The following is a 12,504-nucleotide window of genomic DNA, read 5'->3' as shown; positions in this document are numbered from 1 at the left end:
CTCTCTCTCTCTCTCTCTCTCTCTCTCTCTCTCTCTCTCTCTCTCTCGTTATTATAAATACTGCAGCTATGAACATCCTTGTTCATGTCTCCTTCTTTCCACACGGAAGCATTTCCCTAGTATATAGACATAACAGCAAAATTATGTGTTTACAAGTTTACTTGAACGTAGATGCAGGGTCCCGTCTAGTGGTATCTAAGAGTCCTCCCTTCTCTATATCTTTGTTTAAATCAGATAGCACAATACAAGACTTTTAAAGAACCTAGTGTATGCACACACATGTGCATTACAGCATGTGTGTGGAGGTCAGAGCATGACGTTCAGGAGCTGGGTCTGCACCGAGGCTGGGTCTTTCTTGTTTCTTCCACTTCATTCTCGACTAGCTAGGAGATACTCCTGTCTCCACTTTGTCCTATCTCAAAGTAGAAGTGCTGGGATTATAGATGTGTACTGCCACATCCAGCTTTGACAAGGGTTCTGGGGACGCAGGTCCTCAGGCCTGCAAAGCCAGCCCTTTCGCTCAGGAGGTTTTTATTTGTTTTTTGCATTTGAAAGATATTAAAATGCATGCAAGTATGGTTTTGAATTGTATCTCCAGGATTATTAATGAGGGCATACACCACCCATGTATTTCTCTGCCACTTGGAGAACAGTGCTAAGTCCTTGTGGGGAGCTCTGACACTGACCAAAGCTGAGAAGTATAGCATTTGAATTTCTAAGGGAAATGAGTCTAGTAGCTGAACTTTTTGACAAGAGCCATGGGGCTTTTAGAAAAAAAAAGGACTTTCACATTTCCCATCATGCCTCTGATTGGAGTTGCCAGTCTAGGAGAAGGAACATGGCCTTTGGAGTCATGCGGACCTGGTACAGATCCCACAAGGGTTACAGAGTCAGGCAAGTTTTGGAACCTGCTGTAGCTTGGGCTTCCTCTGGTGTGAAGATCCAGGCTTCTCATAGGGCTGGGGAAGAATGAAGAGAGTATGAAGAACATCTGTGACTAGGTCTCCTCTACAAAGGCTGTCAATAGCTTTCTTAGAAATTGAAGACAGACACTTGGGGGAATCGCTCATTTAAAGAGGTGCTTGCTATGCAAATATGGGGACCTCAGTTGGACTCTTAACACCCGTGTGCTGAGGAGTGAGTGCCTGTAATCCCACCACTAGGAGGTAAAGACAAGTGTGTTCCTGGTACTTGCTTCCAAACCTAGTCAAACCAGTGAGCTCCAGGTTCAGTGAGAGACTTTCTCAACAACAGCAGCAGCAGCAGCAGCAGCAACAACAACAAATGAGTGGAGTGATGGAGAAAGAGTACCCAGTGTCAACTTCCACATACAAGCACACACATGTGCATTGGGTATCTCCATACAATTCATTCACACAAACATACAGACCACGTGCACTTATTTGCCACATACCCACAGGTGGAGGGAAGGGGAGAGGGAAGGGAGGGGAGAGGAAAGGAGAGAGGGATGGGGTGGGGGAGAGGAAGGGGAAGGGGAAGGGGAGGGAAGGACAGAGGGAGGGAGAGAGGGATGGGGGAAGAAGGAGGGAGAGGGGAGGGGAAGGGGGAACCCCAAAAGAGGATATGAGTTGTGGTTACTCTTATTTTCTTTGTTGGCTATGTGCCTCAGTTTCCCTCATAGGGAATGTGACTCTCACTTCCCACGACTAATGGAGAAGACACTGGGGCTCACCCAGGCTGGCAGGGCAGTTCACATATTCTATTCTAGATTTAATGGGCTGATGAGAAGATAATGGACCTTGGGGACCCAGTACCTACGAGCAGGTACCCACAATCCCCGGGCATAGTGGACTGGCTCCTTACTGTTGCTGGAAGCCCCTGTGCCCTGAATTGTGCCCTGAGCTCTTTGCAAGAAATCCTAGTTGCGTGATCCATGCCCAGGGAAGATAATGATCCTGTATAACTAATTCTGTCAGCTAGAGTTTAGACTGGGAGGTTTGCTGGCACGTGAGCAAATCTGTGGGTTGTGCAGAAATCTAACAGAATTAAGAGTGAACCAAAATTTATTAAAAAATGAATAAATCGCTGCTTCCCAAGAAGCCAAATCTTATATTGAAAACTATTCACCGTCCCACCGACAGCCTGAATCTGGAGCCCTAGTCTGGGAACCAGCCCCAAATGCCGCCCCAGACACAATTCTTCAACTCTTCCTTTGCTGCGAGCACCAAATGTGTTTTCACTCTGCTTTTAACACTTTGGATGCTCAGGCCACATTCCAAGTGTTGGCAAACTGTCTGCCGTCTGCAGTCTGGCTGCCACCCACAGTCAGCTGCTCATAGTGTCACTGCAGGGGCTACTAATGGCTTCCCACTGCCAGACCCCGATGGACGCTTTCAGCCCACATCTTCTTTGCTGGCATGGCAACCTCACATCCTGGAGACCCGGCCACCACATGCTTCTCTGATCATGGGTCACTCTCTCCCATCTCTCGGGGACTCCATTTTTAAAAGTCCTTGAAGCATTCTCATCTACACACATTACTTCAGCATGCATCTTGTTAGGGTCTCCCCAAAGTCTTCTTTCATTGAGAGCTCTCTGCTGTCTTCCCCCTCTTTCTTCTCCTTCCTTTCTCCCCACCTCTCCTTCTCCTCCTTCTCGAGACAGGGTCTCATGCAGCACAGACTGGCCTCAAACGCAACATGTAGCAGAGTATGATCCAAACACCTGATTCTCCTGTCTCTTCCTCCTGAGAACGTGGATCACAGGTTGTACCACCATTCCCAGTTTATGAAGCGCCAGGGACCGGGCACTGTGCATGCAAAGCAGGCGCTACTCACTCACTCTGCTACACTCCCAGCCCTTCACCTGATTTCTTACCTGCATACAAATGTTGCATGCTTTTTCATTTGAATTGGTTTGGAAAGTCTAGTCTGTTTATATGTAGTATTATCAATATATTTCCCCACAACCCTTTGCATCTGTCATTCAGTCAACAAATATTCACTGGACGCTGACTACATGCAGACCCACAGCCAAGAAAGCATATGTCTGTCTTAGCCCTAAGAAGAGAAGAAAACCAGTACTCTGAGCTGGAAGTCTATGGGGTAACTAACTAACACTTTCTTCCAGAGTGATCCCTGCCTTAGTTGTTCCCCTAGCTTCTTCTCTCTTGGAACACAATGCAGGCAACAGAAACCACGTTTTCTATCTACACGTCTTGTCCCTTGCTCTCTCTTCTCAGTGACCCCATCTATGCATGTTTGACTGCTGGGGACATGGTACCAGACTCCAACCAGTGATGGCTTCCAAAGAGTCATCCTTTATAGGAAACACAAAACCTGAGTCACACTGAGGAGCCTTGTAGTCCTAGGGGTAGGCACAGTGGCTTTCAACCTAGACATTCCTGGATGATTTTCTTCCTACATCCTGACAGGCTCAGTAGTAGTAGTAGGAGGTTTCAAACACACTAGACCTCGTTCTGGGCCACCAGTAAGTTTCCCAGTGCTATGACCCCACATGTACTGTCTTTACTATTGTCAACATCTTTACTGATACTATGATACTTCATAGAAACTAAGGCCCAGAGCTGGTGAGCAATTATCCCAAGGCCACACAGGGAGAAAGTGGCCTGTCTAGGCTTTGAAACCTCAGTTGTGCATTCAAGTGAGCTCGTGCACGCGAACACACACACACACACACACACACACACACACACACACACACACACAAATTGGAACCCCCAGAGTCAGTTTTAACAGAAACATGTGGTGAGCAGAATAAACAACACCTCATGTGCTATGAAATCCAACAGCCAAGCTCTGCTACCCATAGTGTTATGTGTAGATTTGCCTCACCAGGAAGATATGAACTCAGTGGGGTGTGTGGGGGGTGGCTAATCCAACATGGCTGCTGATGGAAATGGGGACAGAGATGCAAGAAGGTGGCCTGGTGAAAACTGAAGCAGAGACTGGAGTAACACTGTTCTAAACCATGGGATTAGCAGCAGAGGCTTTTGGAGACGTTGTCAGCACATGCACTCTGGCACCTCGGCCTTGGACCGGAGCCTTCATCACTATGAGGTGGTAAACGTCTGTTCCAGTGGCTCAGACAGAGATACGTTGTCACTGTAGTCCCAGCAAATAGACAGACACAGCTGGACAGTCCTCTCCTGGAAGGCACCTTTGGCTGTTTCTTTTGCTCCATCCAGAGAAAGTATGGAGTCGTGTAGCAAATACATGTATGCATATTTCATACGAGGGTGATACCTTTCATACTGCTCTGCTCTGCACGGCTTGTCTAGTTCGAAACTACTCCAGGGCTCATTACTATTTTTTTAATATTAATTTTTATTTTATATGTAGAACTGTTTGCCTGCAGTGTGTATATGCACCATGTACACTAAGTGCCCTTGGAGATCAGAATCGGGTGTCAGATCCCCTGGAACTGAGTTACAGATGATTGTAAGTCATTGTTGACTGTTGGGAACTAAATGCTGGTCCTCTGTAATAGCAGTAAGTGCTTTTAACTGATGATTTATCTGTCCAGTCCCAGGACCATTATTTTTATTGTGATAAAACATATATAACACTAATATTTTTATTGTTTTTAAACTTTAAAAAAGATTTATTTTTATTTATGTGCATGTAGTTTGTCTGTGTGAATGTATGTAACATGTGTAAGGGTGCTCACAGAGGCCGGAAGAGGGTCTTGGATTCCCTTGCAGTTGGAGTTACAAGGAGTTATAAGTTGCCTGATGTGGTTGCTGGGAACTGAACTCAGGTCCTCTGGAAGAGCAGTATGTGCTCTTAGCCTAACCACTGGGCGATCTCTCTAGCCTTCAGTCGTTTTGAGATGTTATTCTGAGGCATTTGGTATATTCACACTGTTGTGCAGCTGTCACTGCTGAGTTAGCATTTCCATCGCTGTGAACAGACACCATGACCACGGCAACATTTAACTGGGGCTGGCTTCCAGTTTTGGAGTTTCAGTCCGTTATCATCATGATGGGAACATGGCAGTTTTCAGGCAGATATGATGCTGGAGGACCTGAGAGTTCTACATCTTGATCTGTAGGCAGCCAGGGGGAGACTGTACTACCACACTAGGTGAGCTTGAGTATATATATATATAAAACTTCAAAGCCCGCCTTCACAGTGATACATTTCCCCTAACAAGGACACACCTCCTAATAGTGCCACTCCTCACAGGCAAGGATTCAAACACATGAGTCTATGGGAGCCAAACCTGTTCAAACCACCACGCCTACCATCCACCCAGATGGATCTGGAATTGTCCCCATCACATGAAGACTCTCCTGTCCTTCTGCAGTTCCCCAGGGCTGTCCTGCAAACTTCTCACTCCCTCACCCCCACATTTAAGGAGTCCCATCCTTTCCTATTTCCTTGTTGCCCGTTTCCCGTTTTCCATCCCATCGCCTCCTTCACTCTCTGCTCCTGTCTGAGCTCTGGTTGTTAGCTTCTCACCTGCAGCACTTGACTTCAGGGTCAATTACCCCTGTCTGTCTCTGCTCACCCTCCATGCGGTCTAAATTATAAATCGGATGTTTCCCTGCTTTACCATTGGTGACAGCTCACACCACCTACAGGATAAGTTCATGTTCTTTGACAGGACAGTACAACTCCCTCCCAGGCAGAATTCTCTACACTTTTCCCTTCCTCTTTTTCCTTCCAAGTGTGCCGTGTTCCTATTGATCCTTCAGGAGACAGATCAAATGGTCCCTGCTGGAAGGTCCCTGGCCTGGATCCCTACTGAATGGCTGGCCCTGCTTTGTGTTAATTATTTCTGGATGTTTCTGTCTGTCTCTTGCCCAGCTGAGAACATAGTAGGGTAGTCACAGACTAGATGATCTGTGGCTGTTTGCTTTGTGCCACGCTGTGTGGCTAGTTTGGCATCCAGAGCAGCCTTTATGGTCTGTCCCTGACTGTGGTAAGGGAGGACAGTTGAGGCCCAAAGGCATTCCCTTAGGACCAGGAAGAGGCCAACATTCTGTGTTCCCGGAGGTGCATTGGCATCAGCATAGGGGAGGCAGTGGCTCCAACTGGGTCACTACAGCTGTCAGTGTGAAATCTGATGTCTTCTACTGGAGGTGAAGAAGGGACTGGCCTGCCAATGCTGCATGTCCATGGCTCCCGGCCACGAATCTGCAGAGAGATGAGAAGCTTTCTCCAGGGAGGGACAGAGAAGGGCACTCAAGGGGAGAGAGAGTGTACTGTCAGAGTGGGGAGTGTACCAGGCCCCACAGAGCCAACGAAGGCCCAGGTGCACAGGCTCTGTTGGTGACCTAGAAGAAAATGGGAGGTCCACAGTTGGGACTCAGGGATCTACAAGGGCAGGAGTGAGGGAAACAGGGTATATACTTCTAGCTCCATGCCACTTCCGCTCTTGCATGAGCCCCATACCCCAAGCACTGTCTCTTTAAAATGGGAGCTTCCTGAGGATCTCCAGACCCCTTATGAACACCAGATCTCTCTCAGCTCAATTCATCTCTGTCCCATGCCCAGTTCTACTTTCTTGGTAGACTCTACCTGACATCACCTTGCTCAGCTGTTTATTACTGCTTAGGGCTGCATCCTCCCATTGGTAGGACAATTCTGAGAGTCCTGTCTCCTCCAAGCAGAATAGGATATGGTACCATCAAGTTCCCACTCTAGCGAGACCTTCTGTATGCATGGATCTGAGGGGCTGGCCAATCAGGAGCCAAAGACTTTCATTAAGTATCTATACAGTGTACAGATTTTCTACACAGACCTGCATGGCAAATATTTGCATATGTAATGAAATGCAAATCAGCTAGAGATGATTTAAAGTATATAGGAGGTTATTATCAGGCAGATGTAAGTACTATGCCATTTTATAGAGGATGGGTATTCACAGGGTTTGGTTTCTGTGGGAGGTCCTGAAACTTTCCCCCTCCAGACACTGAGAGATGATTATTCTCTATCTGATCCTTTGGAGGCCAAAGGTTGAAATTCTATGCATCTGGACAATCCTCTTCTCAGCCAGTGCTCTCCAGTGTGGACTCCACAGGTTTCAGCACCACACAGCATACATGAACCTGTATATTAGCTGTCGCTGCAAGGCTGCACATCAGGACCAGGGTTCTGTGGCACAACCTCCACTCTGGAGCCCAGTTTGGCCACATCAAACAAATCATACATAAAATACGCCAGCCTTAGATGGTGCCCTGGAGACACAAGAAGGGTTAAAGGCATGAACTGTTAACCTCAGCCCCAGTCCCCTGCCATGGTTTGCCAGCCCATGAAGCAGTTGTCATTCCTGGGTTTTTTGTTTTGTTTTTGCTTTTTAATTTTTTAATTTTTTAGTTTTTTATTTTTTTTGCAGAGGACAAGGGAAGTAAGTTTCCCTAGGTCACCTGACTGAAGCAAGCATCAGACCTAGATGAGAGTGTTCTATGGGACTTGGCACTCCGGTCTCTAGAAATGCCACAGAAGAGCACAGGTGAGCATGTAAGGTATCAGGGCTCCAGTCCCAGTTGGACACTCAGTGCTCTCAACCTTGAGCCTTTCCATTGTCAGACAGATGAACTGTTCTCCAGAGCATCTCATACTGCTTGGGGCCCCAGTCTTGGGGTAGGTGCTGCTTTGGCAGCTAACAGGAGATCTCAGTACACCTGGCTGCCTTTGCTTTTGAATTCAGCCTTCACTCCCAAGCTGGAAACCAACCTCATCCAGACAGGAGGAAAACAACAGCATTTATCTTTGTGTTTCTGAAAGGCTTCAAAGCGAATCATCAAGAAAGCATGCAAATGCTGCCAAGATACATTAACTGTTCCTTCTGTCCTCCCCATAGCTCCCCCACTCCCTCACCTCTCAAGGAACTGGAGGAGACAAAAGGCTTGGCTCTGCAGTCTCCACGATCTGATACTTCATTAAAGAAGAATAAGTGGGTTACCCCCTGGGCTCAGAGCCACATGGAGTGGTATCCCTTTAGAATATCTGATCTCCACCGTGGGGCTCCGCTGTAGCTGAGTGAGGCAGATGAACATCTCTGGCAGCCTTTGACCAAGGTCACTCTGAAGATCAATGGCAAATAAGTGCCAGACCTGGGAATCCTGGGCCAGGCTGATCCTTCCTGACTGGTTTCCGAGCCACCTCCCTCCAGGAGTGGTCAGTTGGTAGGCAATTATGTGTGCTAAAGTCATTGCCACGGCTACTTCAGCACCAATGCTGTGCTCCTGCATATATTAGAACACACGACTCTCACTCCTCTGGGGCTGTCTTCACTCAAGACAAGCGAGTCTAGCTCTGACTCAAAACCAAGAGCTCTGAGTCCCTCTGACAAATTCTCAAGCAAATGGCAAGCAGGGCAGATATATAGCTCCCTCATCCCCCAAAGAACCAGATGAAACAAAAGGCATGGCTATCTGATACTAAATTAGGAAAAAATAAATGGGTCGTGTGAATCTTCTCGTTCATAACAGCTGTGTGACTTCTAGAAGTCCTGGGGGCCTCAGTCTTCTTTTCTGTAAAATGGGATAATGAATGTGCCTTTTCACAGTTGTCAGGGATGCCTTTGTATACATCTCAAGGACGATTAGCATAATATGCAGGGTTAAGTCCCTGGTGCCTTTGCTAGATGTCATAATGAAAAAAACAAAAACAAAATAAAAACAAACTCTCTGATGCTACCTCCTGCAAAAAGGAGTTGGTAATTCCTGCCTTATATCATAATAAATGAGAAAATGAGATGTAGTAAGAACTCTTATTTATATGTTATTTCATATACTATTCTTTTCTAGTTTTCTTCTTTTGCAAGTTTCTAGTATTTTCCATGTCTTACATTCGCTCTGTCTGTGATGTACACGTGCTACAGTCTGGCCCCAGGGCCTTGCTCGTTTAGACAAGTGCTCACTGGTGAACCACACCGAGGGACATTTTACACTTATTGCTTGGGTAAGCCGATGGACTCCTATGTGGTCATTCCTCAGTTCTCATGGGCGACTCAGGACCCCCCATCAACAGCGAAAGACATCGATACAGACATCTCTTCAACAATACAGAACAATATTAGTATAAATTCTGCAAATCATCCATATATACTGTAAGTTCTTTGTGGATTATCATTACTTATAATACCTGATATAATGTAGATGCTATATAAATAGCAATAATGCTGTATTGTCTAGGGAAGAGTGACAAAAGTGTCTGTACACGTTTGATATGGGTTTTAATGTGGCCACAAGACAAACAGACACTAAGATGGATTCATGGTGTGGTCATCAGGATGACACACTTGGTCGTTAGACCTTGTCTTGTAGGGAGAAGAACACAGGGGAAAGGGGCTCCCTGGAGGGTCACATTCAGGTGATGAAGTCCTGAGAAGTGACAAAACCCCAGAAAAGGATCATAGCATCCTCTGGGTTTGGGGGCACAAAAATCACATAGCTGGTCCTCTGAATTAATGGTGATGTGTTCCGGGACCCAAATCACTGAATGCTCTTGCCATATGTGTATGTGTATGTGTATGTGTATGTGTATGTGTATGTGTATGTGTATGTGTATGTGTATGTATATGTACATATATATGCATAATTTTTACACAGAGCCTTCACATATGCTCACATATTCTTTAAAGATTTATTTGTGTGTGTGTGTGTGTATGTGTACGTATTTGGACATGAATTCAGATTCCTCTGGAGGTCAGAAAAAAATGTCAGATCTGGAGCTGGCGTCATAGGCAGTTGGGAGGGGTTTGGGGAATATAATTTGGGTCTTCTGTGATAAGGGCTCACTATGTTGACCAAGCTGGCCTTGAACCCTGTGATCTATAGTTGGCTGAATTCTCAGCAGCAGAACTCCTGGGACACAGTTCTTGGTGGCACCTGTGTTTGGTATTCAGCCCTTGATTTTTCACTTAACATCTGTGTGATACTGGGAATTACTCAGTCTCATGGGGACTTGATTTTCTCCTCTATTTTTAAAGACACATGGATATGTTAAAGGCCATCCAAGATTAGTTTTTTAGGGGTAGTGGAGACTTGGAGATACTGGCTCGAGTAACTGCCACTTTGTGAATACTGCCTGTGTACACACTTCACACTCATGACCTTGCCTTGTATTTACACCAACCAGGGGAGAGGGGCGTCTATAAATGTCTCCATGCCATTCATGGAAAAATAAAGTTTCAGACTAATGTGAGGTTAACTAACGTGTTCCACAGCTAATCAACCATAGTAGAGGCATCTGGGCCCAGACAATGGCACTCTGGGGCCCTTGTTTTTAACCTTTGGGCTATGGGGTCTCCTGAGAACATACCAAACAAAGATCACTTTTTCAGTAAGCAGTAAGGAACCTGTGGCTTTACTGGTCACCCAGCAGACAGGAGCCTACTGCAGCAAGGAGAGCCTGAGCCACAGGCATCGCAGGCTGAGGACTGTGGGCAGGAGCCCTGGAAACAGGAGGCAGGAGAGTCTAGCAGGCCAAGGCTGAGCTACGGCAAAGGTATTCCTGGTACTTCTTGCATATGTGCCATGATGGCTTCCTAGTCTACAGAAGTGGGAAATTATGCTAATCTCACATGGCTGCTGAAGGAACTAAGGGAAGGAAGCTGCAGATGGGAGTGTCTTGTTGGCTGTAACTGGCGCATAGTGGATGGTCTACAAATGGCTGCTCCCTAGTCTCTCCCTGGACCTGCTGACACTCTAGTGACGTGGTGTGACGGCTCAGGCGTCTGCCTGACAGAAACCCGACTCTGGCTGGAACTCAGCCCAGGGGCTGGGCCACTGGAATTCACATCCTGACGATTTACCACTCAGTTACCTCAGACATGCTACCAGTACCTCAGTTTTTTTTTTTTTAATCTTTGAAGTGGGTATAACAGCCACACACTCCACAGGCGTGGGGAGCACTATGCAAGAACCAATTCATATCACTTAAATCAGGGCTCAGTTATAGAGATCATTCCATAAACAATTGTGATTCTCATCAGCCCCTTGCGTGTGCTTTGGCTGAGAGTCCAGTTCTGGTCCTCATGAGCCGAGGTTTATATGACAGATCGTAATATCGTTGTGGTCCCTCCCTCAGTTCCTTCTGTTAGGGCAGAAACCTCTGAAGTTTGGGGTGGAGTACCCCCAAGGGAAGGCAATTTCTCCTCAGGTGGTGGGAGGAGATTTGAAATGATATGGCCACCCAGAGGACAGTTAAGGGAGTCAGGAAAGTGGGTGTCCATACATCATTTGGGTTCTGTGCCATTTGCATTTGGGCTCAGGTAAGACTGACCTGAATAGGCTGATGTATTTGTTTTGTTTTTACATTAAAAAAACAAACAAACAAACAACCCCCCTGAATGAGAACCCTGTCCAGCCCATGAGTAAATTCCACCGTGCTGGAGGGGAGCCCTGGGTAAAAGCCTGAAACATTCAGGGAAGTAGGAAACAGAGAGGGCGCTCTCCCAGAGATTTCACTCTGCGAAGACTGGTCAGAAAAGTAAGGACGCTAATATTTGAGAGAGGGGGCTAGAGGGGAAAGGAGAGATGGGAATACAAATGGAAGGGTTCCCAACAGAGAGTAGCCAGAAAGAACAAGACACCTCTCATCCTGTAATCCACAGGGACGCATACTCCCAGGGATCTGCTTATTCAGCGCCCCCACCCTCCACCCGGTCTGCCATTTCAGCTAGCAGAACCTTAGCCTCAGCCACAGCAACGGTTCCGGGTGCCAGCAAGGGCCAGGGGAGTGTTGTGCACATACACGCGGGTGGCTGCGATCTACAAGCAAAGCTTGAGACCTCCCACTCCGACCCATTCTCACGGTCCCCGCCCCTAGGGTCTCCCCTAGGGTCTCCGCGCCCTTCCCCCACCACCCCCATCACCCTCACCCCCTTATGCCTCCACCTACTTGAGCTGGCGCGGCTCACAGTCCACTCCCGGCAGCAGCAGCCGGGCGGCTTGGCGGACATCATCGCTGTCCATAGAAAAGCTGCGGCGGTGGCCGGCGTGCGCCACGGCCACTCGGATCCACTCCATCAGAGGGGGCAGCACGAGGAAGGGCCTGCGCAGGAGGAGAGAGGCGGGGATGTATCAGGACCAGGGCTGCTCAGATCCATGACTCTCGCGGGGACCCCTATCTGACCCCCATCCCTACTTCCACCTCCACACCCATCCGTCTTCCCTGGAGACCCTGCCTGGAAACTCCTGCGTGTGAGAGCCTTTGGAGACATCCTGACCCCACTGGTGACCCCGGGTCAGGCTCTCTAGAGTCTCTTGGCCTCGGTTTCCTCATCCGCGAAAGGGGGTTACTGAGGCCACCGAAGGATGGGATGCTACTCTGCTGTGAGTGCTGTCCCTCTCAGAGATCCTGTGCGTGTGGAGATGAGTCACTTCGAGCACTGGCGCAGGGTCCGGAGCCAAAGAAAGCCAATGAACACTTGGCATTACTCCAGATTTCCAGCTCCATCTAAGGGACATTATCTATCTCCCTTCCCATCCCTGCCAGGCTTGTGACACCCTTCTGGCCTCAGCTCTGCACAAGCACCAGGCTACCACAAGGCACAGAGCACTTGGAG

At 47.7% G+C, this 12,504-nt stretch overlaps 1 protein-coding gene across 2 annotated transcripts in view; it reads right to left on the bottom strand.

Annotated features, from left to right (window-relative positions):
• Positions 1-12,504, bottom strand: part of Btbd11 (BTB domain containing 11) — a 270,646-nt gene that overhangs the window by 49,255 nt on the left and 208,887 nt on the right. For both annotated transcript variants that reach the window (XM_028776953.1, XM_028776952.1), the window contains exon 4: positions 11,838-11,990. In XM_028776953.1, the coding sequence (XP_028632786.1) occupies positions 11,838-11,990 (153 nt within the window). The remainder of the gene's footprint in view (positions 1-11,837; positions 11,991-12,504) is intronic.

This window comes from Grammomys surdaster, unplaced genomic scaffold, assembly GCF_004785775.1.
Source record: "Grammomys surdaster isolate TR1022 unplaced genomic scaffold, NIH_TR_1.0 275, whole genome shotgun sequence".
NCBI lineage: Eukaryota > Metazoa > Chordata > Mammalia > Rodentia > Muridae > Grammomys > Grammomys surdaster.
The sequence above is the reverse complement of the archived record's forward strand: the minus strand, read 5'-3'. Positions and strand labels throughout refer to the sequence as shown.